Source organism: Hyaena hyaena, unplaced genomic scaffold (genome assembly GCF_003009895.1).
Source record: "Hyaena hyaena isolate Hyena2069 unplaced genomic scaffold, ASM300989v1 scaffold_46, whole genome shotgun sequence".
Classification (NCBI taxonomy): Eukaryota; Metazoa; Chordata; class Mammalia; order Carnivora; family Hyaenidae; genus Hyaena; species Hyaena hyaena.
The window spans coordinates 2999545-3021597 of record NW_024080678.1 but is presented as its reverse complement, the minus strand read 5'-3'; the positions used below and the strand labels follow the sequence as shown (position 1 = coordinate 3021597).

Here is a 22053-nt window from a genome sequence, read left to right as displayed (position 1 = left end):
CATGTTTCTGCAATAGTCTTCATAGCCATCCAGTTGACTTACCGTGATTGACTTACTTTTCCCTTCTGTCGGTTTCCTGTTCTTCCCAGACTCTGCTTCCTCTGGCCTTTTTATAAAGTTTTTCTTCTTCCTTCCATGGATCATTCTGAATATCATTTCCCCTCCCTAGGTAGTTTGATTCATGGCTTCAACTATCAATCAGCTTCACAGGGCTGAGGAAAATGGGTTTCGCAGACGGTTCTTCTAAATGGGAATTACTGTCCAGTGGTCTATGTATATATATGACCTGCCCAATCCCTTTCACACTGCATGGCATTCATCTGAGAACCAGCTAGGCTCTGGGGCATGGTTTTGTTAAACTCTATATTCTAGTGATGGGGTTGGAGTTTCAGAGCTGGAAGACACCTCAGTGATGCCCCAGTCCAATTCAGTATTTTATAGACAAGGAGATTGAAGCTCAAAGCCATTAACAGACATGATCATGGTTATAGAACCAATGACCAGGTATTTGACACTTTGTTCCTTGACCTCAAAGTTCCATGCTCTTTCCTCATAGCATGCTTTCTGAAGTTGTTGAAGAGGAACATTAATTTATACTGTTGTACCATTAGAATGTGAATTTGTATTATGGAGTTATATTTACAATTATCTGGCTCCCCATTTTATCTGAATACTGTCTAATGGGAAGGAAAAAGAAAAAATCCACAACACAGTTTTTAGTGAAGCCCATACTTTAAACCTATCTGGGTCATTAAAGGAGAAGTGTCTATGTGATTCATGATCTAGCCAATGGTAACTTCACTTGCTCTGTTAATGTTCACTTTGTCTCTATGGTCTGTTGACTCACTTATTACTAAGTTTTTCAACAGTCAAATCAATTAAACTTACCTGTTCAGGGACAATGAGCAGACCAGTCTTTGTCCCAAAATGACCAGGCCAACACTGGTACTAGCAACCTGTAGATAACAAAAGCATTCATTACTAAGAGGAGTGAATTTGTCTATTTTGGCTCAAATATCATTTCTTATTTCCAAATATTGTAAGCCCCACTTTCCCTTTCATTTCCAGAGGTGCTGGAAAGAAATAGCTTTGAAAATGTTGTCTTGCAGGTAGGGAAATTAATTATAAAGGCTTTTTAGGAACCTCTCTTAAATCATTTTTCTATTTCCCCCCAATCTCTCTTCTCCATGTACGTGTGTGTGTGTGTGTGTGAGACACTTTACTTGGATTCAGTGTATCAGTCCCTTTCCATTGGGTTGTATTTGGCCTTCATCTGCTTAAATAGCCTTCAATTACATCCTGACTTATTTTGGGGAAAAAAGAAGGTCAGCTATCAATGTAACTAAAGCGAGAGAATGGCACAAAGGAAGCTGAGAAGGGAGAGAGGTATTTTACCATGTAGGGGGGATCAGTACTGGCTTCCCATACTTTCCCCACTCCAGTCTCACCCCTGTCCTCGCCACTAACTCACGCATCTTATCTCATGCCCCCAAACACTGAGTCGAGCATGTAGGAACACATGCCTACTGTAGGAACATGATTTGTGTCCACAGGCTGCCCTCCTGCCCCCTCAGGCTTACAAAGTCCATGGAAACGATGGCTTCAGCAGTTGAGTTCTTGGACTGGGTGAGGATCATAATGGAGGCAGGGATGTCCAGGGTGAAATTACCCGGTAGTAACCTGATCACAGGAGGCTCCGTTGCCATGACTCGTACCAAGAAGGGCTGGGACAAGATGTAGATCTCTGCGATCTGCCAATGTCCAGGGAAAGAAGTGGAGAACGGGCTTGAGTTGATGAGGGGAAATCACCAATTCGAGGTGCCCTGGGGTGACTAAATCTTACATCATGCAGTTAGAATAGAAACAAAGTTCTTCAATAATTGTAACACCACCATACACAAAACAAATAATACCAGCAGCTGACATTCACTGAACATATCAAAATTATCTGACTTAATCTTCACAAAGTCCCTGTGGGCAGGTTCTTTCAGAATCCCTGTTTCATAGCTGAAGACAGTGAGTCTTCTTTGGTTAAATAATTTCTTTAACTTCCAGGTGAATAAGTTGAAGAACTGGGATTTGAATCTAGGGTCTGTCTGACTCAAGATCCTAACTCTAAAGCCAGGATGCTGTATGAGCCTCTCTCTGTCCTGAAGAGCACACCTGAGACTTTTAGTATACTATTTCCAACATGCAGGTGCTACAAAGGCATGAGATTAATAGCTGCTTCACTAAAGGTACAAACATGGGCACTATTCCCTCATTTCCCATTTAAGCAAATCACTTCAAATGTGTGTTGGAAACTTATCGAAGGGACAGTTGGTTTATCTTATAAACGTATAATACCTTTAATAGTAACTTGTTTCATAAATATTTGTGGATATTTTATTAAAAGAAAAGAAAACCTCTTCAGAATGGAAAAATGGACTCAGGTTTGGACCAAAAAGGAATAGAAAGAAACCATGAATCTTCCAGAATTATCAAAGGGTTGAATCCCCAGCACTCACCCGGGAGAGCACATTGCCAACACCTTGAGAGTTTTGAACCAAATGGTTGGAAATCTGGAAAATAAAGACCATCATATCACTGTAATAGTTTTACCTGGGTTCTCTTTTCAGGGAAAATCTAGTTTTCTTTATATTTTTATGAATCATGAAGTTGTTATACCAACAAATGATTAGTGTTTAAAGGTAGCTCTATCATTTCATAGCCCAACCACAGGAAATCTGAGGCCCAGAGAAATAAAGTAACTTGCCCAAGGTCACATAGGAAGTACTTTCCTTTTGAGAAAGTGTCTTTTAACCTTGGCAACACTGTGCATGTCATACATATATGACTCGTGTAAACATTCTACAGTGGTTAACAGTAAGTCTTGTATTATTGCCCACCTTTTCAGAGATTACTGAGACAAAGGATGCTTAAGTAATTTATCTTCACAGATGAATGGTTTTCAAATCTGAAGCTAGACCTTTCTGATTCTTGGCACTCTATGGTAGCTGGTGTGGTCACACCCAGTGTTTTGAACACAAGTTTTATAACCACTTCTATAATTAGGACCCATGGAATGAAAAGATTAGTAGGGGATGCTTGATAAAAGTTGTGGGTCAACTGGAGAGAATATTCTCATCATAAAAGGGAGGGGCATGGCAAAGAGGATCCATGAGTATGTGTACTATTACCGGTCATTATAGATAAGTCAGTTGCAATTACCACCAAGTTCTCCTCTTTGCGTTGGCATAACACAAGCCGTAATAATAAAAAAGATAATAAGCAACACTTTATAGTGTTCTATAACATTTACTCTGTGTGAGGCATTGCTCTGAATGTTTTACATATCTTTAAACCTCCCTAATGTCCACATCAACCTTGGGAGAATGGAGTTATTTTTATCCCCACTTTCGAAATGATGACACTTTGGCATAGAGACGTTAAATAAATTTAAGATGCCTGAAGTCACAGGTCATAAGTGGTGAGGGGAGTCCTGGCATTATTTAAGATCAATCTAGAACAGTGTCCTGGTTTCACACAAAACTGAAAATAGCAGAACTGGAAACCCAACAACTTCTCAGCTAATAACAACATTCAATTCACAATTACTTCATTCATGTCCTGGTAGGATTGGGGGTCTAAAGAGGCCTGGGAAATAGAAATTATGACTTAAAATTCCTGTAATGGGCTACTTATAATAAGAGTAAATGCTGGTGCTGATTGTCACTATCCATTTACTCTCCTCACCTCTTTTGTGGAGAGAGTGACGTTGAAGGCTCCAGCTGTAAAGTAAGCAAAGGATGCAGATTTAAAGAAAAACTCGGAGATTCCAACATACAACATAGAGTCACTACGTTCTGGCAGCACAAAAGGAACTGGCGAGAAGGGGGGGTCAGTGAGGTCTTCCAGCGGGTAGACTACGCCCTGTGGGAAAACAGAGAGAAAGATCAGTGTATGAGGTGAAGACTCGGACATACAGCACTAAAGACAGTGGATCCACTCATGTCAGAATCAGGAAAATACCAGAAACTCTGTTAGGGACTGAAAGACAAGGCCTTCTGACTGCTTGACCAGCGACTTTAGTTTCACAGCTCTGATGACTTCTTGAGTAGATATGGACCTGTCTGTCCACCCTGGGATGTGATCTTCTCTCCGACAAAGGAACGCAGGTGCATTTAACTGGACGCACAGCTCCACATAGTTCCTGAGGTGCCACGTAGAGACACCAAACCCTTGACCTTCAAACTCTGTGCCTAGTGAGCAGATGCCACAGAAAGACTCAAAAGGACCCAGGATTCTCAATGGATTAAGTGTGTTTGTGGCATTCCTAATGCTGCCCTCATTAGCTATAGGGTGTTACCACAAAATGATGTCTTGAGTAACATTTAACTGATTTGAACGACTCTAAGTGATTGAAATATGTTAATATGCACTTACCGAAACAATGATATTAACTTTGGGGGGCAAAACTAAATATAAAGACAATCTCTTTTCCAGAATCAGCAAACACCATTTTTATGTGCGAACGGGCCTGACCGAGGTCAACATCCCTCAGTTAAACTAATGGGACAGGAATAGGAGTATCAATATGTACCGTCTACTGATGTATTAAGTTCTGACACATGCAGAGACACTGTACCTCCTGCCCTTAGCATCAGACCTGTTCCCAGAGACAAAGGCATCATGATACTTTCCTTGAAGAAGGCAGACATGTGTTGGGCAATCCAACCAAGAAAATGTTGAAGAGTCTTTTGAAAGAGCCTAAGCATGAGGGAATTGCTTGAAAGGAAATTAAATTATTTGACGGGTAAGTAATTACATTTCCTTTTGCACATAATATTTGTTCTTCAAATATGGCTCTTGAGAGCCAGGAAGAGAATTCTGACGATGATAGAGGGCACTTGTGGGGATGAGCACTGGATGTTATATGGAAACCAACTTGACAATAAACTATTAAAAAAATAAAAAAATAAAGTGAGGTAACGTTTTTTGCCCATAAAAAATAAATAAATAAAAATAAATTTTAAAAAAAGGAAAAAAGTTACCTTCAAATTCAGGTCGATGTGATTCTCAGTAATTTCTGGAGAACTGATTAGGGAATAATCCAGCAGAGTATAGTTGTCTATCTTGGTTAAAACTAAATAACAAACAAACACACAAAAAATGTACATTAAAGGCATAGTAGAGCAAATAATTATTATCTATCTGGAACAATGTAATTTTAATTCTCTGTTATTTAAGATAATGATTAGCCTTATTTTATAAGTAACACATGCTCACTTTTCAAAACCCAGGATAAGTAGGTAAGTTAAAAGAAGAAAGTAAAAACCCTTCTTAATCACATTACACTGAAGGAAACATCAGTAAAATGTTGTTGTATAGCCTTTTTTAAAAAGTTTACTTATTTATTTTGAGAGAGAGTGAGCAAGCAAGGGAGGGGCAGAGAGAGAGGGAGAGAGAATCCCAAGCAGGCTCCACAGTGTCAGTGCAGAGTCTAGTACAGTGAGATCATGACCTGAGCCAATATCAAGAGTCAGACACTCAACCAACTGAGCCACCCAGGCACCCCAAGTATAGCCTTTTATATACACACATATACATGCCCCCATGAACACAATGCATATATACTTCTTTTTTTTAATTAAAAAATTTTTTTTGATGTTTATTTTTGAGAGAGAGCCAGTGAAAGCCAGGGAGGGGCAGAGAGAGACAGAGAGAGAGGGAGACACAGGATCTGAGCTGTCAGCACACAGCTTGATGTGTGGCTCAGTCAGTTGAGCATCAGACTTCAGCTCAGGTTATGATCTTGCGGTTCGTGAATTCAAGCCTTGCGTCAGGCCCTGTGTGGACAGCTCAGAGCCTGGAGCCTGCTTCAGATTCTGTGTCTCCACCTCCCTCTCCCCGTCCCTCCCTTGCACTCTTTCTCTCTCAAAAATAAATAAAACTTAAAAAAAATATAAAAAAAGAGCAGGCCCTACACACAGCCTTCTGGTGGCTCGAGTTTGCAGAGCATAAAGCAGGCAGAAGAGCTGGGGGATCTGGCACTGAAATGCAGACCTGGAGAGCACCAGAGTGTGAAGGTGGGAAGAGACCCATCCCAGAGAGGCAGCTCTAGGACTCACCCTCTATTGTGCTGAGGTTGGCATTCAGGGCTTCCACCTCATTCATGATAATGGGACAGAGCTGGCCACAAAAGGAATAAAACAATGGCAGGTTATCATATTGCACTTGAAACCTCTATTTATGGCTGAGACCCTGCAAACAAAGACCTTCTGGTTAGAAGACATTCTCCCTTTGGTCGCCAGGACTTTCCCCGAAATTAGTTGATGCCCATGGGCCTCACGTTACGTACGTGTGGCTGGCATGTCAGTGAATGCTGGCTAGACTTCAGAGCAGCCAGGATGACACCCAGTTAACGCCATAAAAGAATGAGCCCTCGGCTTTTCTCTCTGAGGCATGACAGGACATGAGCCCAATGCCTGCTAGTGGTCACACCCGAGGAACCTGCTGCCGGAACGCCTGCCTGTCCTGCCATGCCATGCTCTGATGGGGGAGGCTACAGACGGGGCCTCCACTTTCCCATTTGACTGGCTTGAGAGCCCACTCGTTAGAAAATCAATCCTGAATCAGACTCAAGCTCATCTTTACAAAGGAGAAAGAGTTGGATGGGCTGCCGTGTGCCAGGCATGTGCCCAGCTCTCAGCAATGGTGGTTACGAGCAGAGGCTTGGGAGCCTGGCCGCCTGGACCTAGTGCCCTTGGCAAAGTGGTTTGCACTCTGTCCTCAGACTCCTCATCTGAAACATGGGGATGATAATTGCACCTACTTGGTCATGTTGCTGTGAGTAGAAATTGAGGTAATCCATGTAAAATTGCCCAGCACATAGCAAGCATTCAGTAAATGTCAGCTGTTGTGTTTTAACCCCATTGCCTCACGATGACACAGAGAGGTGGGTGCCACTGTTGCCTGTTCACAGATGGGAAAGCCAAAGCTTAGAGCCTCCACGAGTTGCCAGGAGTTACATTACTAGGTTGAGAAATCTAGATAGTTGTGGTCTGAGCATTCTTTTCTATATTCCCGAGGCATAGAGGGAATACTAGAAGCAAAGCATCCGTGGTCTCATGTATAAAGTCCAGGCCAACTTAACTAGTTGCTTCCTGTCAGAGGCCAAAGAATCATGCCTTGTTTCAAACAGAGAAACGATGGTGAGTGTGGGGCCTGTGAACGTGACAGCACTTCCCCGTCACTCTCTAACACACACATGCATTGGCACTCAGCACCTGTCAGGTGAGCATGGAGAAAGACCGTGAAACTTGGGAGTCCCCTGACCAGCTGGGTAACTTCCTTGGACAAGCTGCTGAATGTGTTTGCGTGCTGATTTCCTCACTGATGGTCATTAAGCACCTCCTTGTCGCTTACACTGTTTCTGGAAACAACCATTCTTCTCCCCCACTCCTTACCTATCAATTGTACTTCTACTTGAAGGCCCAGTACAAGTCCTCCCTCTTCTAAAGAATATCCCCCAGGGAGCTTTCAGGCCCCTTTGATTTACTCTTTCCATTTCTCTGAACCCCTTCAGTTCAATCTAATGATCATGTAATTCTGTATTAAATTCAAATACTCATAGTTATTTTTCTACAAGACTGAGTTGGGTTTTCCTGAAAAGATGCTAAGTGCATTCCTTTCTTACATCCCCAACAGCCTGTAGCCTAGTGGTAGGCATGCAGTAGGTGCCCAATAAATGAATGCTTCCTGAGTGTTGGCCTATCCTGTGGTGAGTGCTTGAAGGTGGGAATGCTGTTTTATTTGTCTCTGCATCCCCAGCACTTATTGCAGTGTTTGGCTCATGGTGGGCATTCGTGAAACTTAAGTCGCAGAGGATAATGTGTGTGAAAGTGCCTTGGATGATGCCTAGCATACAGTAGGTGCTCAATAAAAGTTTATTGACTAACAAGTAAGTAAAGCATGGCAGAACTGCTGCTGAGCATTTTACTGTGGCTGTGTTACCTCTAAAGACTTACCATTTCATTTAAGTTCTTTAAAATGGGTTTCTCCATGGGCTCAGCAAAGGAGTTGTACAGGATACTGGGGAAAAAAGAAAATAAGGGCTTATTCAGGAACCTTATCTGTCAGTTATAAACCTTTTCTGGTACTGCTGGAGAATCCAGCCCCAGACTAGCAACCGCCCACCACGGTGCTATCACTCACCTGAGTTCTCCGGAAAAGGAGACATGGGCATGGTTCACTTGGGCATAGCAGTCTTGGAGCTTCAGGATTGGGTGACCAAAGTCATTTCGGGTCAGGACAACGATACCGGTGAAGTAGACCCCAGAGAGAAACAGATTGGCTCCTCCTGTGTCTTGGCTGTCGAGAGAAAAAGTGCAAGGTTACCCAGGCCTGGGCAGGAGAGAGAGGGATCATTTCTCTGACTACTCACAGCCTCTAAGCTCCTGGAGGACTTTGTCACCTCTGGATTCCTGGCACCAATAATGGGTAGAAGCAGAGTAGGTGCTGAATGGATTTACTGAACAAATGAAGCAATGCATATGTGAATGGTGACAGCTTTAGCTTAGATCTTTCTTCCTGAGTGCTCTGGTGCCCACAGTGGCTAAGTGCTTATTAAGCACTATTTGTATACCGTGCTTGGAGAGAGAACACGGGACAGCCTTATTTAGGACAGGCACAGATGGGGATGTGACAGATGTCATCTGTGAACTCTCTGAGGGACTGGAGTGTGTATTATTCATTTCCTTGTCCCCAGGATAAGCACATAGAATAAGCACTTAACATGTGGCTGATGAGTCAGTGAAGAAATGAATGAACCCCTGAATCCATGTTACTTATGTGAGAATATATCATTTCTCTACAGTCTATAGGACTGGAGTTCTTGAAATGGAGATAAATAGTAGTTGGTAGGCACTCAGTAAATGGTTGTTGAATGACGAAGTGGGTGAGTGAATGTGCCATTCTAGGGCACCAACCAAGGCAGACCTAAACATTACACCCAGGACAGTGGCTTGCATGTAGGTGGTCTGCAAGCATTCCTTGAATTTGATACCTCCTTTCTCTAGGAGGTTGCAAAGGCCTTTTGGTAGGGAGAGATTTGGGCTCGAGCTGACTATTATCCTCTTAGCCTCTTGTTTGTGAGGTAGGGAGGTCCCATCTACCAATCAGTTGCCTCTGTGGATGCGGACATGTGTTGAATGGACCAAGATCCTACAGTGACTCGATGAAGGTCTAAAATCTTGAGTACGTGTTCATTCCTTCTAGCTCTTAGGAAATCTTAAATGACATTTTGCTCTGCCTTTAAGGGATGGATGCTTTTCAGGCCTCCCACCACCTCCCATCCCCAGCCCCCAACAGAGATATCCTGATTTAAATTTCTCCTGAAAAAAAAAAATGCTCTTGAGAAAGACTGTTAACGGCTAAGGGAAATAAGCCTAATGTCAAAAACATCACCAGATTTATGTACTTCCAGTTTTTATTCCATTTCTTCCCAGAACAGTGGCAGACTTTTTTTCAGTGGGATACTCACAAGAGGGGAGACTTGATTTCCCAGGCAGTGCTGATGTTGGCAGTCCCGTGGTTAGTCAGTGCCTTGATTCCCACCCCAGGCACAAAGGCTAATGAAGTATTTGGAAATGAAAAGGCATTGATTTTTATGCTGTAGAACGAGAAGCAGAGAGGTCAGTGCACATCTTCTAGCACTTCTCTAAGTTAGGCAAAAATCAGAAATGGGGTTTGTGGAACCCCTGATTCCTGTAGATGAAGGAACCTCAGGTCCGCAGTGTTGCCTCTGGGCATTGCCCTCTGATTCCCCCTTAGTCCTTGCCAGGAAGCCCCTTGCTTCTAGTTGAGGGGGCAGTGAGCAAGTTTAGAAACAAATGTGAAAATAGTAGATTTCTTTAGTTTCATTAAAGAGAATACAATGTCGCCATCATTATTTTTTCCTTCAGCCCTTCCAGTGTTTCTCAATGGAGTGGGGATATTAGTATTTTGGATGGGTCACTTACTTTTTGTAGAAGACTTTATACACATTGCAGGTGTGTGCCAGCTACATGTCAGTAGTGCCCCTCCCCCATCATTGGACAATCGTGAGGGGGCCTTTCTCCTATTCCCAGATGCTCTCTATGTGGACAGTATCTTCCCTAGTTGAGAAACTTATTTTAGAATATTAACTTCACCTAGGATTCTCTGAGCTGTCAAACACGTAAGTAAGAGGCAATGGGCTGTGTGTCATTTATATAGGTAGAGGCTCGTCTATTGAGTGATTACTCCACGCCAGGCACCATGGTAAGCACTTTGCATGCATTAGCTCATTTTAATCCTCACGATAATCCCATGATGCTGTGGCTGTTTTTGCAATCTGCAATCCAGAGATGAGAAGATAAGGAACTTGAAGTCATATGTGGGTTGTAGAACCAGACAGGGAGCCCTTCACGATCTGTTTTCAGACTGGTTTTTAACCACGAGGCTAGGCTACTTCATGTATTGTGCAAGGGGCACTCAACTTGGAGACGAGTTTTGTGCTACCTGTGCAAACTTAGGTAAGGCACTTAACCTCTTTCAGGCAATCACTGAAAGGAAGGGTTACTTATGGGCAGGCTGGGAGGGCAAAATGAGATCACCTATGTTTAACTGTGGCACAGGAGAAAGGCATTGTTATGAACCAAGTTTAGGAAAAATGTAAAACATAAATGTGATAGCTGATAACAAATGCCTATTTACTGTTTCTTCTATTTTGCATCCTTTCCTACCTGTTCTTTGTCTCATACCCTGAGTCCCACTGTGGGAAGAGGATGGTAGAGATTCATTTAACAGGTCTTGGAAATACTTTCAGTTTGGTACATATAGGTTTAGCCCATTCTTTATATTCAAACTATGGATGTATCATGAAAAAAATCATTTCTTTGTTGGTGGTCACCTAGGTTATTTCCAGTATTTCTGTGTTATAAACAATGTCACACAGAACCTTCTTACACGCTGTTTACGTGCGTGTCTTTCTAGCAAGGATGCGGAGAAGTGGGATTAGCAGGTCAAAGGGCATGCATTAAAAAAAGGTCCTTGTAAATTACCATTTAAAATAGAACTGTCCAACAGAAATTGAATGTAAGCCACATATGTAATTTAAAAATTTCTAGTAATCACATTTAAAAAAGGGAAAAGAAACAGGTAAGAGTGATTTTATAAAATTTTTTTACTTCAGTAAAATCTAATATGGTATCATTTCAACACATAGTCAATATAAAAATTACTGATTGGATATTTTACTTTACCTTTTTCTATACAATGGAATACTACATGGCAATGAGAAAGAATGAAATCTGGCCATGTGTAGCAACATGGATGGAACTTGAGGGTGTTATGCTGAGCGAAATAAGTCAGGCAGAGAAAGACAGATACCATATGTTTGCATATAGAGTTGGATTAGAAGGAACTTAACGGAGGACCATGGGGGAGAAGAAGGGGGGAAATGGTGGGGGAAAGGGAGAGAGGCAAACCATGAGAGACTCTTGAATGCTGAGAACAAACTGAGGACTGATGGATGTGGGAGGAGACGGGGGAGATGGGCATGGAGGGGGGCACTTGTGGGGATGAGCACTGGGTGTTATATGGAAACCAACTTGACAATAAATGATAAAAAATATATAATATATGTAGTTATAACTATATATATACATAGTTACATATATATATAGTTACAACTAAAATTATAGCAGGTCTAAATAAATCTAACAAAAATAAAAAAAGTAACTCTTCAAAATATGGTGTTCATTTTACACCATAATATGACTCAAGGTGAACATTGAATTTCATCAAAAATACTTGACCTATATTTGATTGGATAAAATTTTCAACTGATACAGTAAACTTACATACTCAAATTGTCTCACACATACGTAAAAGCTTTTTAATAACTGAACTGAGCACCCAGTTTTAAATTAAACTTGATTGAAAGTAAGTAAAAATTCAGTGCCTTTATTGTACTTGTTACATTTCAAGTGCTCAGTCGTTACACGTGGCTAGTGGCTCCTGTGTGGGGAGCATAGATCTAAAAGTGCTGTACCAGTTCATCTACTCCCATGAGCAATGCATGAGGATACTGTTTCCTCACCTTCACCACACTTCATAGTATATGATTCACCCTGAATTTTTCTGCTGTGGCATTATCATCACATAATTAAATAATTCATTCTGTAAATATATCATGTCCATTTCTCTTATTGGACATTAAAGGCAGGAGATATTCTATGTCATTCATTATAATATCCCCAGTGACTAAAACAAAGCCTTGGTACCTAGTGGGTGCTCAATAAATAGTTGTTGAATGGCTGCCTTTATTAACAACTAGAGCATTTTCCGGGAGCTTTAACTAGATTATCATTCTTCTCCCTACCCCACACCTCAAAAGACTCATGATTTTATAGGATATTATCCTTGATAGGAGGGAAATTATTTCTCCACAGGGTTGGAGCCATCAGGGAATTATCAGTAGATTGATATTGGGGCAAATTGTGAATCACAGATAATTCCTATAAAATCTTGATTCTCTGCTTTACCTTTAAGATTGAGCTCCAGATGGACAAAGACACCGTCTTTGTGGCTTTTGTTGGCAACTACAGCAGAGCTTGCCGGTTGCTGTCTGAACATCTATTTCCCCTTCTTCTTTCCTAAATATCCTTAAATTTGTTCAGGATGTCAACTATGTCTGGTTGGAAAGCGAATTTTCCAGTCTCCCTTGCTAATAAGTATGACCATAAGTTCTGTCTATTACTGTATAGGCAGACTATTATTAGAGCAGGGCTTCAGAAAAAAAAACTCAGTGAAGAGACTAACCCAGCTTACAAGAACCCGTTCAGCCTTACATCTTGCTCCTTCTCAGGTCTGACAGATGGATTTGAGGGCTGAGCTGCAGGGGCCATATTGGACCATGAGACCATTTTGAGGACAGAAGCCAGAACTAAGATGGTGGGGCAGAGAAATACAAGAAGCCAGGGTTCTGATGAAATCATGGGGCTTCCAAAGGATTCCTCTACTCTTTCTTTTTGAGCTTATTTGTGTTCTGTTTCTATGACCTCTGAAATCTTAACTAAACTTGATTAAAATAAGGAAAGGCTTGATGAGAATAGATTTGTCTTTGAGACTGTGGTTGAATCCTACATCTAGGTTTAAAGGGGGGGGGTCAGCAATGGGATGGACAAGAATTTCGCTTAGAAACTCAAGGGGCAAGGAGTTCTTATTTTAGGAAAGAGGCAAAGACATGGGACTCAGCATATTCTCCAGGCACACACAAAACTAGTGTGCAGCGGGGATATGATATGGAACCAGGTGTTCTGACCCAAATACCACAATCTTTGTCAGCTTCATGACCCCTCTTTCTTGGGTCATTCGTCTGATAAGCCTCTTACCAAAGTTGGTTTAACTTTTACTGTGCAGGTCCTGGTGTTACATCAGAAGACATAGTGGCATATCTACAACCCTAAGGTTTTAAAGATTAATTTCACTGCTAAAAATGCTCTTCTTTTTTACTTACTTGGAAAAATTGTAGTTCACATAATCAACTTTCAGAAATTCCAGAGATTCAGAACCTTTTAAGTCTGGGATGTCTTTTTCCTTAACCATTTGCTCAATCATCTCCATCCCAGCTTGAACACCTATGAAGGAACCAAAAAGAGCTCTTACTGATAATGACAGAGATAAGGGCATAATGTCATTAAACATACGCAAGAAGTTTACAGAGTATGTGCTCTTAGAAACTTAGAAAACAAAACAAAACAAACAAAAAAAAGAAACTTAGAAAACAACAACCCTACAAAGTGGGTGTTATTGTCCCTGCTTTACAGGTGAAAACACTGGTCCTCAAAGAGGCTAACGAAGACCCCAGGACCCCAGAGCTAACAGTATGAGAAATTTTCATTATGCAGCTAAGGTAAAGGGCAGTTACTACAGGGCAGTGTGATGGAGCAAAGTACAAACTATTATCATTATCCACATTTTACAGATGAACAAACTGAACCTCAAAGAGATGAATTCTCACCTAATTCACACAGCAAAGAACTGAAAGCCCAATAGTGAAATCTGGGCAATTTGGCTCTAGACTCCATGCCTTGTTAGAAAGTCATTCCACACTCTCTCTTTTCCCCTAGATTCTTTAAGCTCAACAAATTTTGGCCTGAGATGCATGGGCTGTTGGGAGCTTTTAACCTTCCTAAAATTCTAGTAGAAGTCCATGAATAGGTTGTATGCATACGTATCCATTTGTATCTCATATTTCATGGGATAGAGTCCACATTTGCTTCAGATTCTCAAAGATCCCAGGACCCCTAAAAGTTTAGTAAGCCCTGCTTTTGTGCAATTTAGGAATAAACCCGTCTTTACGTGATAGTACCCCAGGACACATTTTTCTGAGATCATGGAGAGAAAGAGCCCTTTTCCACATAAAGAGCTCAAGAAAAGTAACTTACATAGTAAATGAAGAATGGGCTTTTCATTTTAACCTTCTTAAGGAGGAAGTTTGCCCTTAACCCTTATTTTGCAGCTTAAGCTCATTTTCACTTAGGCTATCCTTCTGGGGACAATGAAGAACAGATTTTATCCTCTGTAATACCATGAATCATACTGTAATATAGGGTTGTAGGGATAGAGTGTAAAAGATATAAAGATGGAACAGAAAGTACCAGCAGACAGCTTAGTTTCGAGTCCTAATATTGTCACTAGCATTGCAGGACTATGCAATTTACAAAATCTTGCTGTCCCTTGCTTTCCTCATATGTAACATAGGAACATTAGTAACTGTGGAAGGGTCTGTTCACCCATGTGAAAATAACAGTAATTGATATTTGTCGGGCATATGCTATTGCCAGACTCTTTTCCAAACTTTATGTCAATGTATGTGTTTCCCACAATAGCCCCATGGGTTGGAACTATTATTGTTATTTTAACAAATACCTTGAAGGTACTACTGATAATAGGTACATCACATAATGTGACAACATAAATATTTGATGAATTAATAAGAATAGCTAGTTTGTGTGTTTATATGTGCCAGGACTGTCTATACTCTACACATATTCTCTCTTTTGATCCTTATAGCAGCCCAGTGACATAGGTGTCATGATCCCTATTTCACATAGGAGGCAGGTACGGCTCAGAGAGGTTCACTAGCTTGCCCAAGAGCTCACAGCTACTGAGTGTCATCATCGATGGCTAGGAAGAATAGGAAGAGGAGAGCAAAGCGTAGGTTTTGAAATCAGGCAGAGCAGACCTGAGATCTGATCTTGCCTCGCCCCCTTACTGGTGTGTGACTTGGGAAATTATTTCAGCCCCTCTGAGGCTCAGATTCCTCCTCTGTAAAATGACTATCCCTTCTTTATAGGGTTGCTGTTGGAATTAAATCAACCTAGAGCCCATAACGCACATATCAAAGAGCCTGGCTATGATAGAGTCTCTAGAAGTGGTTCTGACTTTAGAGCCTGTCCTTCCTGAGTCTATGCCGTATTTCCCCAGATGATCCCACATGGTCCTCATGTCACTATACGGGGGCACCATTGTTATCATTCCCCCATCCTGTTTTCCAGAGGATAAAACCCACTGGCCCAAGGCTATGTGTTGAGGAAAGGGGCAGAACTGAATGAGATTCACACACATGTGGACTGACGAGTTCTGTTCTTTTAATTTTTTTTAACATTTATTCATTTTTGAGAGAGAGAGATAGAGTGTGAGTGGGGGAGGGGCAGAGAGAGAGGGGACACAGAATCTGAAGACAGGCTCCAGGCTCTGAGCTGTCAGCACAGAGCCCAACGCGGGGCTTGAACCTATGAGTGGTGAGATCATGACCTGAGCCAAAGTCGGATGCTTAACTGACTGAGCCACCCAAGCACCCCTAATTCTGTTCTCTTAATTGCTCTGATCTTGAGGGTGGAATAAGATGTTTTTCACAACTTTAATACTGTTTCAAGATACCTATTTCTGTGCATATTAATATGTTAAGATAGTAACAAGATATACATATACATACATATATACATGAGGATACACACAGGCATACCTGGTATGTATTTTTCTTTTCTTTTTTAAAAAAATTTGTTTACATTTATTTATTTATTGAGAGACAGAGCATGAGTGAGGAAGGGGCAGAGAGAGACACACACACAGAATCCGAAGCAGGCTCCAGGCTCTGAGCTGTCAGCACAGAGGCCAACGCGGGCCTCGAACCCACAACTGTGAGATCATGACCTGAGCTGAAGTTGGCTGCTCAAATGACTGAGCCACTCAGGCGCCTCCTGGTATGTATTTTTCATTATAGCCAGCTCATATAAGAATCATGCAAGATGGATTAATTAAGATTCCCTGTGCCAGATGAGGTACTGGGGGAAGGAAGGACAAGGATTTGCCTCAATCTCTCCTTCCTCCATCTCTCCCTTCCTTTCTTCCATACTTGTTGTATTTTTTTTTTTTAATATGCTTCATGCTCAGCATGCAGGGCCCAGCACAGGCCTTGAACTTACAACCTGGAGATTAAGACCCAAGCTAAGATCAGGAGTCAGATGCTCAACCAGTTGAGCCACCCAGGCACCCACATCCTTCTTGTACTTTTTTTCTGGTGTAGCAGGGGAGGATTTTCCTGGTTACACTTTGGTATTTCTCAGTGAGACTAGCAGTGCTTTAGTTAAGAAGGGATAGGGTGATCTGCTGCCTGGATTCAGTTAACCTCAGGCCAGAATTTATAGGAGAAAAGTAGGCCTGCACACCTTGACTTTGTAGTCCCTCTCCTGTACACAATCTGCTCTCGCCCCAGCTCTGCCCAACATTTATAAACACTTCTAGAGGGGTTTTCTTAATCTTTCAGCATCTCAGGCCCCTTTTTGCATCTAATGAATGCATGGAGCTTCTCTCAAGAAAATGCAAGATCATCATCTACATTACATTTGGCACAGTTTTAGGGGACTCTAGGTTCCTTTTGGAATCAAGACCTTTCTGAAGCTCTGAGGTGTTACTTTTACTCTCATAGCTCCTTCCCTCTGTCCTATGATGTATCCTCCTTTAGAGCAGAGATGTTCACTGTATGTATGTAGGGGGGGTGCAGGCAGGGGAGGGGAGAGAATGAATATCTTGGCTGTGTTTGGATAGGTCTACCGTCAAGCTGATTGTTTTTTATTTTATTTTATTTTATTTTAAATGTTTATTTATTTTTGAGAGAGAGAGAAAGCAAAAGAGCACAAGCCGGGGAAGGGCAGAGAGCCCCTCTGCTGTCAGCATAGAGCTCACTTTGGAGCTCAAACTCACAAACTGCATCATCATGACCTGAGCCAAAGTTGGACACTTAACTGACTGAGCCACCCAGGTGCCCTTTTATTTTATTTAAAAAAATTATTTATTTTGAGAGTGAGAGAGAGAGTGAGAGAGAGCGAGCAAGTGCATGTGTCCGGATGAGCAGGGGAGGTGCAGGGAGAGAGGGAGAGAGAGAATCCTAAGCAGGCTCCATGCTGTCAGCACAAAGCCTGAGGCGGGACTTGGACCCACGATCCATTAGATCTTGACCCGAGACGAAATCCAGAGTTAGATGCTTAACTGACTGAGCCACCCAGGTGCTTGAACATGACTGTTTCTAAGACACCACTTCCTTCCGGCCATCCCTGCAGTCTCTGCATTAGGGGCTGGATCACTCCACAGTAGAGCTTGCCTCAGTTATGAGATGGTCTGGTATGAGCTTCCATGTTAGGGTTACAGACCCTGCCTGGGGGCTGAAAGCACCCCACTCACCATAGTCCAGAGCCCGCTGCGTTGCCCTGGCCTTGATTCCAGGGTAAATGGTCTGGGCGGATGAAATGTAGAGATTCCACAGGAAGAAACATCCCCAGAGGACTATGACTGCCTTCATATGCATCTGCAATCAACCAACATTTATGGTTCCTTTGTTATTCTTGATGCTTTCATTGGTCAGTTCCATCCTGCTTTGCTGTGATTTGTTAAGAACCCACTCTACCCACCCATCTGTCCATATATCCATCCATCCATGCATCCATCCATACATCCATCCATCCAGTAATCATTGGTTGAACACTCCAGAACATATGCTAAGTGCTGAGGATGCAGAGATGACCTATGCATGCCCTCGACCTCTGCTTCCCACAGACTAGTGGATGAGTCACACACACACACACAGATGATTATAACTCAACACAATACAATGCAATGTGACACAAGAGCCTTGCCGTAAATGTAACAACTGCGATATGCCTTGGGAAGCATAATGGGGTGAGGATTCGGGATTCTTGACAGTTTTAGAATAAGAGTCAGCAGTTTAGAAAGGTGGCTTCAGTGGGTGTGAGGTAATCACTCATCTGCGTGAAGACCCTTAATGACTCCCCCTTGTCCATGGGGTTTAAGCTCGCAGCCCAGCTGCAAGGCCCTTCCCTTCCCTACACTTCTACTTCCTCGTTGACACATGCTTGGCTTATCCCAGGGTCTAGTACAATGCTTGGCACATAGTAGATACACACAATAAAAATCTTAAATAAACATCTCCAAGGAGAGAGACCACATGTTTTTCATGTTATATTGCTATTGCTTGGCATATATTAAATATACAATGTATACTTATTCAATTAGTGGACTCAATGAATTAGTGCCAGCCCATTTTCTTGATGAATGAAGCACTGGTTACCAATAGTAACAGTGACATGGGTTTCTTTTAATGACAGCTGAGTGAGTAATACATTCATAAGCCTTGTTTCTAGTTCTGGGAGTTTACAATCTGGGTGAGCGACTATTGCTGCATTCATATGTGCCAAAGACCCACAGGTGACAGAGACCCGCTGGGTTAGCATACAAATGTGAAACAAACCAGGGAAGCATTTGTGGGGGTGGTCAAGAAAGAGGAAGGTGTGGGAGGCATGCAAAGGGAGGAGGTGAGGCAGGGAAGGATTCAAAGGGCTGGGATTCAGGAGCAGTCTGGATGAAAGAAAAGATCATTGAGAGGGGTGTGTGGGGGGTGCTTGACCAAGACAAGCAAGAGGTTTGATAAAGGGGGTTGTGTGAGCTTTATTGAGAAGGCCATAGAGATGGGAATGGAATGATGTCGACAAAGGGGTATTCCAGAGGATTTATTTGAGAGGAACAGAGCAGTCTGGGAAGGGAAGAGGAGTGTCTGAGCAAAGTTGTTGCTAGCCTATCTTGGTCTTCTGTTTGGAATGGGAAAAGGCCCTTTGGAGATATACCCACCTTCTGGCACAAAGGGGCCGGCAGAGAATGTTTTAGGAAAATCCCATACCAGTGTACCCAGCTTGAGGGGAAGAGCAAGGGCTGCCCCCATCATCCCTTGGGCTGGCATTTTGTCTAGTGCACAAGCAGCCCAACCTACAAAGAGGACCTATGTTCAGATTAGTGAATGTTCATGTTGGTATTTTGCTGGAGGGCCATGAGGTTGAGACCTGGGATCCTGACCTCTCTGTTCTCTGGTGCGTAAGTCTACCTTCAGGTGTGAGAAGAGGCTGGTTTAGTCAACCTGCTTACTTTTCTCACCTGATTTCCCAGGAGCTATCTCCATGTACCCCACTGTCCAGACAAACTGGACTTCTGGTCCCTAAACACCCACCATGTTTCCTGCCTAAAGCCTGTGCTTATACTGTTCTTCTTCACCTATGCCTGAAGAAACCCTGTACATCCTTAAGGTCCATTTTAAACACAGTCTTTCTGAAGCCATTTCTGACTTCCCTAGGTTAATTAGTCTCATTTCCTTCTGAATCTTTGGTCAAAATATGTATTTATCTATGTGTGTACATTTATTTTCTCATGTATTGTCTGTCTCTCCTACCAGAATGTAAGTACCATGAGGGCAGAGATCTCATCTGGTTGGGAGATCCTAGAGACTGGCTTAATGTCTCAGATACAGAGTGATTGATAAGTATTGGTAGAATGAATCAATGAATTCTAAATTAAGGAAGAGTCCTTACCTCACTCTGCATTATATTACAGTTCTTTGCAGAGCTGATAAACAAAGCATTTGTACACTAGTGGAGCACATGCACCCATTCAAACAGATGTTGGCCACAGTCTGGGGGCAGGGTTAGGGAGGGTAGGTACTGGATCATGGGGACAGGAGAAATCTTGGATGGACTGGCCAGTGTGGTTGGGGTACTGGGGGTAGAATGAGGGACAAGTAGTCACAGTGACTACTATTAGAAACTGAGGCATTTCAATATCTTAACACCGCTATGGCCTTATGCACTTAGTGTGATGTTTTAGCCCTATAGAGTTGATTTGGGTTGTTCTATAGGACAATGTATAGAAAGGGGCAGCAGTGCTGGGGGGCAGGGCTACAGAGGGGTGGCTTGGGGATGGTCAGGGTGCAGAAGACACCAAGGGAAGCATAGAGCAATGACAGTAAATGCCAAGGGGGAGGAATTTGAGTAGGGGGCTGGTCTCTAGTCAGACAGCTAGTCATCTGAATGTTGGAGGAAATGCGGGGAGTAGGAGAAGCAAGTGGGAGGCATAGTGATATCAACATCTTATATTCAGTTAGAATGAATGCAGGAGTTAGGTCTTGTTGCCATATGCCCTAGGCCCTCCTTGATCCTTGCTGTCCAGTGTAGGATGATAGTTGGTCAAGGGGTCTTGGGTGGGGGGGCAGGCAGAGATGGATGAAGCTATGAGGGGAACACTTCTGGGGCTGAGGTTAATGGCTATTCACCAACTGGTATAAAAGTATTTCTACATTTTAACAAATGCTGAGGCCATACTGATGTGCAGGCACACTGACATGGCTGTGGGCAAAGAAGTGTAAATGGATGTGCCATGCCAAGACAGGCAGGAGAGGGATTTTTTTTTTTTTAAGAGGGAAACATTTTCAAAGCAGCGGAAAGTGACAGGAAAAAAAAGTTAGACCAAAAAGTCTATACATATTCGACTGTATCTAAATTAAGGTTGAAATGCTCTCTCAGTGCCTGGCACATAGTAGGACCTCAGTAAATATCTTGACTGTCTTACAAGATTCTGGCTAACTAAGAAAGGTTCTAGAGAAGTGTGAAAAAAATGTGAAAACCAAGCCATTATATAATTAGTTCTTCATTCTTACAGTAAAAAAGCACAATAAGCCAAGGCAAAGTGATTACTTGTTAATGGAGCAACAACTAAAATAATACATTTGTATTTTTTTTTTACCATTTACAAAACTCACAACAATGGGGGTAGATGTTACTATTATCCCACCTCCATCTTAGATATGTGGACACAGAAGCTTAGAGAGTCTGATGACCTATCTGAGATCATGCAGTAAATCAGGCACCTGGGAATAACAGCTTGCTCTTCTGGATCCCAATGCTAGTGTTTATGAATTTAATTACTTGATAAGTGCTAGATTTTTCATTTTTATCTGGGAACTTAATTTTTTTTCATGTTTATTTTTGAGAGAGACACACATACACAGTGTGAGTAGGGGAGGGGCAGAGAAAGAGGGAGACACAGAATCTAAAGCAGGGTCCAGCACAGAGCCCAACATGGGGCTTGAACCAATCAATGGACTGCAAGATCATGACCGGGGGCGAAGTTGGATGCTTAACCGAGAGGCACCCCTTCATCTGGTAACTTTAAATACGAGTTGCTTGATACCATTTTCTATGTAAAAAAAAAAAAATCATTAAGCATCTGGAAATTTTCAAGCACTAAAGTGCAAATGCTTTTGTATTTTCTTGGGCACAAATGGAACTTTAAATTCTCTTCCAGCAGCAAAAATCTATTTCCCTTCTTGGTGAAAGGATGTTTCTGAAATGGTCTACTTTGATAGAGATCCAGGAACTCAAAACTGCGCATAAAAAACATATTTTTCCTCTAGAAATTTTATGAGTGAATGAAATTAATGGTCTACTTTGATAGAGATCCAGGAACTCAAAACCGCGCAAAAAAACCATATTTTTCCTCTAGAAATTTTATGAGTGAATGAAATTACTGGGCTATAAAAGAATAGACTGTATGTAACTTTCAGTTGAATTGTTTGTTAGGATGATAATTTATGGACAGGGGAGGGAAGGAACCTTGTCAAGCAAGGAGATGAGTCCTAAAAGGTTA

At 42.1% G+C, this 22053-nt stretch overlaps 1 protein-coding gene across 1 annotated transcript in view; it reads right to left on the bottom strand.

Annotated features, from left to right (window-relative positions):
* BPIFC (BPI fold containing family C) overlaps positions 1-17875 on the bottom strand; it is a 31238-nt gene extending 13363 nt beyond the window's left edge. Inside the window, exons 1-11 of the mRNA XM_039230473.1 lie at positions 17752-17875; positions 13523-13643; positions 9524-9652; positions 8197-8352; positions 8010-8073; positions 6111-6171; positions 5034-5125; positions 3736-3912; positions 2508-2561; positions 1581-1751; positions 889-956 (exon numbers count right to left, since the gene is read on the bottom strand). Coding sequence (XP_039086404.1) covers positions 889-956; positions 1581-1751; positions 2508-2561; positions 3736-3912; positions 5034-5125; positions 6111-6171; positions 8010-8073; positions 8197-8352; positions 9524-9652; positions 13523-13643; positions 17752-17875 — 1217 coding nt within the window. The remainder of the gene's footprint in view (positions 1-888; positions 957-1580; positions 1752-2507; positions 2562-3735; positions 3913-5033; positions 5126-6110; positions 6172-8009; positions 8074-8196; positions 8353-9523; positions 9653-13522; positions 13644-17751) is intronic.
* Positions 17876-22053: the final 4178 nt, after the last annotated feature.